General features: G+C 29.2%; 1 protein-coding gene across 1 annotated transcript in view; it reads right to left on the bottom strand.

Moving 5' to 3' along the window:
- LOC106475643 (mitochondrial folate transporter/carrier-like) overlaps positions 1 to 6,848 on the bottom strand; it is a gene marked incomplete at its 3' end in the record, with an annotated part of 13,233 nt that overhangs the window by 2,013 nt on the left and 4,372 nt on the right. Inside the window, exon 3 of the mRNA XM_013936323.2 lies at positions 2,690 to 2,778. Coding sequence (XP_013791777.1) covers positions 2,690 to 2,778 — 89 coding nt within the window. The remainder of the gene's footprint in view (positions 1 to 2,689; positions 2,779 to 6,848) is intronic.

Genomic DNA, 6,848 nt, shown 5'->3' with positions numbered 1-6,848 from the left:
TCCTTATATACACTTACTTCTATGTATGACATGAATAACCAATCGGAAGCTCGGAATGTTCCCGTAGTGGCTTTCTCAGCCATTTTAACAAACTTGGTGCCATTTCTTTTTTTTGAAGCAATATTTTAGTCTGCTTAATATTTCATATTTTTTTTAGACTAAAATACATCTTAGTTAATAAGCTTGATAAATTATAGTTCAATTCTATGGTATTAATGTAGTAATTTATGATTTTTTTTAGTTATTCAAATGTATATATAAAACCTAAACAAAATATTTTGTTTGATATCCTCCACATGCAATTTTTTTAAAGGCTTGGCAACCTACGTCAAGCAGAAACCTAGTACAAAGGTCGTAACCAGAAGAGATAATTGTTTGCTTTACATCTTTAGTTACTGTTCTATGTTTTATGAAAAAATAAGTTTGAGAAATTATTTCAAAATAGCAATAATCTATATACATATATAATGTATAATAATTGAAATTTGACTGTATTTTATAAAATACTAGTCTACTTAAACAGAGCCAAGACAAGTTACTTTTTATAGACCATAGGTAAGTTTTATGTTATTTGATATGGTAACATGAGTGCACGTGAGCCACATCATTGTAAGTTCTCAATTGTTATACAGGCACGGCTGAAAGGTCAATAAAATAAAAATAATAAATATAAATGTATAATATTGAGATTTAAGCTATTTAGTCTAAACATTTATGTTTTTGTGTTATAATCTGTGTTCATTCTAGAATGAAACAGGCATAATTTATATTTATTTCCTAATTTTTTTATGATGGTTGCAAGATAGGTCAAATCTACTGAACCCATACGGAGATTAGTTACTGAAAATAACAGATAGAACATGACTTGACAATGCTCAAAAGTACTTTATACTTCGATAAAAATTACCCAAGAAAACGTACAACTAAGAAACTTCACATACTTTTCTTTTATAAAATTAATTGTCGGTGATTTATGCCAACATAATAATCTACATTTTTATATTTTACAATTAGAATTTAATTCCAATCTTTACCCCTATACAGAGAGCTATGTAGTTCATCAAATGACTTCTTTCAACATTAGTGAATGTAATTCTGTAAGTCTTTTTCACCAAGTCATACTTTAAGTCAGCAAGAGGTTGAGTACCAATACAAGGCTTACAGATATACAGCAAAACAACTACTGACCAGTGACAGCTGCCAAGATTATTCATTTTGATATAATTGGAAGTGAGAAGATACTTCTATTTAATTACATTCTATAGCTAAAAATGTTGATTTCTTATAGAACCGCATACCATGAGGATTTCAAACTCGAAATAAAAAGATAGAATGGAAGTAAGAGAGAGGTGGCCTCCTTCTTAAGCAAAGGAGAACATTATATGTAGAGGTCACTATACGATCACCTAAATTTAATTATTTATTAGCAACTAATTTTACTTAATTTTTTATAACTACATAGTAAACTAGTTTTTATCCTGTGTTTTAGCTGCTAATCTACTGCTGTTTCAGAAAAATCCTGTGAGTGACTATTTCTTTGATGGTAGTGGCTGGGATTGAATTCTGGGTATTCTTGACAGAAAGTCTTGACTGGGGGTTTCCTCCATTATAAATTTTAATCAAGTAACTATTTGAATGTTTTCAACAGGGGGGGTATCCAAGTCTTACCGATTTCTATGCTAAGTTGACTAAATGTATTATCAATTAGGTGGATGTAGAAGACTTCTTTTAACTGTCTTGTGTGTGGTTCATATCCTATTATTTTACAATTATTCCATTTCATCTCACAGTCTTCTCTATTATGATAGAACAGATTTTATTATCATGTGTTTTACATCTATTATACTTCTGAATCGTGATTGTTCGTGGTCTTTTTCGTTTCTTCAATGTATAGGAATATATATTAACAGAGAATGTTGTAAACGATCCTTTCCATTTGACGCATGTGGTCACACGTACACGAGTTAGTACACAAGCAAATCTAATTAAACGTGCTATTTGTCACGTGTGAAAGGGTTTGCTGAGTCACATGTCAATGTTACTCCTGAGGAAAGTGGAAATGCGTCATAATAGATCTTTAACTTGTTTTAATCCATCCATACTTGTTCCATACTGTATATATACATATATCTGTGTCAGTGTAAATTACTTGTACCTGATGATGACAAAACCATGTCGAAACGTTGTACATTTGCTGTTATGTTAAACTTATATTAAAGTTTTCCTTCATTACCCATTCAATCCGTCTCCAACCATTATTACTGCAGATATATTCTAAACTAGTTATGAAGGGATAAAATTAGCACTTATTTCAACTATGACATGCTACCGAGGAAAAATTATAAATATTTATTGATGACCTAGCTTGAGGTATACAAGTAATAAACATAAAAGTCTCTATATTTGTGCAAAATATTAAGTTTTTTATACAACCTAATATGCCAGGTTTTTACCATTACAACCAAGCTGGTCAATTAGATTACTTTATTCTCTACACACTAGGCTTATTACTGAAGAAGTTGTAATTTATTACAACATTATTACAAGTGTTCATGTGAATCTATAGAGTTTTATGTCTTTCAACTCAAAAGAAAATGAAACAACAAACATGAAATTGTTTTAAGTTTCTCATTTTCTGAAAAATAAAATCTACATTAATGAAGCTTAAAAAAGAACAGGATTTTCTTACCTGCTTCAGCTGCTGCCAACATGTGCTTTCCAGCACCAAGCTGTCTTGTGGAATTTCCTTCCAATAACCATGTTTTGATAGAGTCATAACTACAAAAAAAAACAGTATATTAGGTTATGGTTGTACTTCAGACATTTTATACCATTTGAAAGAGTTTAATAGAAAAATCTAAAAAAAAATATGATTAAGGATCCAAACTTATAAAACTAAGCCAACACTGACAACCCCAACATTCAGTTGCATTTAAAACATTTTTATGATACATCTTAAATTTGTGATTTTCATTCACAGATTACACAAGTTATAACTTTCAACCTTATGATCAAACTACATTTGTATTGATATTTTGCATGAAAAGTTTAACCCCCAAATCTACACCCAGAAGCATTTTAGCACAATCTAATAGTACCCCTTTAAATCTTAGTTCATCATTCATACTTAGAACATTTTGTTTCAATCACAGATGGTGAAAACTGTATATTTTATTATCTCAAAAACCTCACATGGAAATGTTAAAAAAATATTAAGAATGATTGTAAATCACCAAATTTGATATTAATACTTTCAAGTGTACTTTTTTTTCCAATGCTCAATCTGATATATTGACCAGGTTATTTTAATCAACTGTGTCTTATTCAAACATCCCTTTTTCAACCCTTAAATGCCTGGATGCTTCGATTACAATACATCTGTCACACAAAAGTTTGTCTTATCTCATTTAAAAAAATTATTTTTAACACTGGCTGAAACTTGAAATGAACTTTATATGGATTATGTACCTTCTGTTAACTTTATACAGGTTATGTAGCTTCTGTATGAATTTTATACAGGTTATGAAGCTTCTGTATGAATTTTATACAGGTTATGAAGCTTCTGTATGAACTTTATACAGATTATGTAGCTTCTGTATGAACTTTATACAGATTATGAAGCTTCTGTATGAACTTTATACAGATTATGAAGCTTCTGTATGAACTTTATACAGATTATGTAGCTTCTGTATGAACTTTATACAGATTATGTAGCTTCTGTATGAACTTTATACAGATTATGTAGCTTCTGTATGAACTTTATACAGATTATGTAGCTTCTCTATGAACTTTATACAGATTATGTAGCTTCTCTATGAACTTTATACAGATTATGTAGCTTCTCTATGAACTTTATACAGATTATGTAGCTTCTGTATGAACTTTATACAGATTATGAAGCTTCTGTATGAACTTTATACAGATTATGAAGCTTCTGTATGAACTTTATACAGATTATGTAGCTTCTGTATGAACTTTATACAGATTATGTAGCTTCTGTATGAACTTTATACAGATTATGTAGCTTCTGTATGAACTTTATACAGATTATGTAGCTTCTCTATGAACTTTATACAGATTATGTAGCTTCTCTATGAACTTTATACAGATTATGTAGCTTCTCTATGAACTTTATACAGATTATGTAGCTTCTGTATGAACTTTATACAGATTATGAAGCTTCTTTTATACAGATTATGTAGCTTCTGTGTAAAACAGAATCTCTTATTTTTATGTGATATTTGTAAGAACTCTCAGATTTGCAAAATCAAAAATTTATGACGTTTTTAAGAAATAATTAAAAATTCTTACCTTTGTTTTAGATTTCAATGTACTCATTCAAATACATTCATTTAAAGCTTTCCAATAAATATATATTAAACTGTAAATTTTGTTTCTGTTTTGATTTGAAAAACACTAATCATACCTAAATTATAAGCAAGCTGACTTTTTTACTAATTATCAGAATGTTACATCTAATACTTTTAAAAAGTTTTAAACCCATTTTATATTCTTTTATTTACTGATTTTTTTAATTTATTTAATTTTCTTTGCCCATTAAAGTACATATTTAGACTAATAAGGCTTCATATAAACAAGGTCTTGTGTGTGCAAAGAAGCTTGATATTTTCAAAAGCACACATCTTCTAAATAATAATTCACATAAAAAATAATTAATAACAGGTATTAAATACTACTGGCGTACAGCTCGTCAAAAATGACGGGGCAAGTACTACCACCCCCACCCCATAGTATACCCTAACATCAGCTAACTGAAATAAGTAAATGTTGCTAAATCAAGCTTGACCAACAAAGAGGCAGAAAAGTGCAGTCAAACCTTGGTAAATTCCTTTGTGAGCAAATTAGAATTAAGATCATTCAAGAAATGAATTCATGGTGTATTCATAGAATAATATTGGTAAAAATCAGTTAGATTAACAACTTTTAATATATAGAAAATCAAGTGCGTTTTCGCAACACTACATTTCTAACAATGACTTTTATGTCATGTCACTTACCAACAAAAGTATAACCGAATATTGTTGTTAGTCTATGTACTGAAAGTATGAAATGAAATGTATTGACAACAAAACTGGAAAAATATTTGTTGATTTCTTAATTTAGAGTCTCTGTTGATTAAAAACATTGGTGATATAACAGAAAATAGCTTAACTCAGAAAAGATTTAAGTTTAAAACTCAATCAATATTTTTACTTTCATGATAAATTCTATGCACTTGGCTCTAATCTAGGTGATGCCAACTTATTATACCAACACTCACAACACTTACAAAGTTTCATGGCGCCCTCCCCTTCACAGCCCCCTTGCACCCCATCACTAAAATCATAATGGGCAGACAGTAATCGAACTATTCTAACAGGATAAATGCTCTTTGGCTTTTATGAACCTTTCTATTTCGAGAAATCAAGCATTATGTGACGTGACACACTAATTTTTTTTTTATAGGTTATATTATGTTATTAATACTTACCCTAATTCTGTAAATAATTCATATAAAACTCAATATAGTTTACAGTATAACAGCTGTTGTTCATACAATCTGATAATATAAATAGCATCTCAACCACTATTATGTCTGTCATATCCAAGGAGGTCTAAAGAGCCCTGGTACTGGTGGAAAGGCCTCATCGGCACCAGATGTAGTAGATAGTGTTCTTGACATTTTGTATACCTTCTTTATATTCACTCTTAAGTTCTATCATATTGCAAAATTATAATTAAAATAACGAAAACTTTTCAAAAGGCTTTAAATAAATGGCAGAAATTGTTATAAATATATTTTTTCCTCACAGCATACCACAAAGTTAAGCATTTATCGCTTTGCTGAGATATCTATTCAAGTCTCCTCTGAACTGGAAGACATTAGCTTTTGTTACACATTTAGATCAATAGCCTACGACTTCTTGAAGTTGAGATACAGATATTTTATATAACACCATAACAACTAAGGTTGAGGAACCATGACTGACTAATCTTGATAAAACTACACTAGTATTGAAGAAATAATATTCAATTTGCCACCATTTTGTTCGTAACTATCTTGACTCTTCACCTAGAAGACTACGAATGCTGTCTTAACCTCAGATATTAATAAATGTTGTTGTTCAGAGCATGCTGAAATCCACCCAAAATCAAAATTTATGATTTTTAAATTATTTTATCTATAAAATTGAATAAATAAAACTTTTTGCCAAATGAATTTCAACATGAAAGTATTTTTAAAAATACATAGAAGGATAACTCAAAGTTTATTTTCTATGCAATTCTTAATTCAATGGTGCAATTCTTGCCTTTGAGTAACGAGTGCACCCTGCTGAGCACCAAAAGATTAATTCATAAGTTAGCTATTCATAGATTTCATTCTAAAATCTTCTTCAGGTAATACCATAGCTAAATTCCAATTTACCTTTTTACTTACATATCATACAATTTAAATGAAATTGTCCCCACATAAATCAGTTACCTGGTGAAAAAAAATTAATAACTACTGTATATTACACCATGTATAATATATGTATAATCTTCAATCAAAAATTACAGTACATATTGAAAAACATTAACTTAATCTAATTAACATATAATATAAAAACATATATAGACAGCAGAGCAGTTAAAAATTTATCCAAAATAACTGTGACATTATAATGTTTTCCAAAAGGAATTTCTGAGTTAATTTAAAAGGACATAATTCACTTGTATACACATTTACTTAACAAACCTGTTGGAATTACTTAGAAGCTCTATTTTTTATATATATATATATATATATATACACTTACTTAACACACCCTGTTGGAATTACTCAGAAGCTCTATTTTTATATACAC

Source organism: Limulus polyphemus, unplaced genomic scaffold (genome assembly GCF_000517525.1).
Source record: "Limulus polyphemus unplaced genomic scaffold, Limulus_polyphemus-2.1.2 Scaffold8914, whole genome shotgun sequence".
In the NCBI taxonomy this organism is placed as follows: Eukaryota; Metazoa; Arthropoda; class Merostomata; order Xiphosura; family Limulidae; genus Limulus; species Limulus polyphemus.
This window is presented reverse-complemented; position numbering and strand designations above follow the sequence as displayed.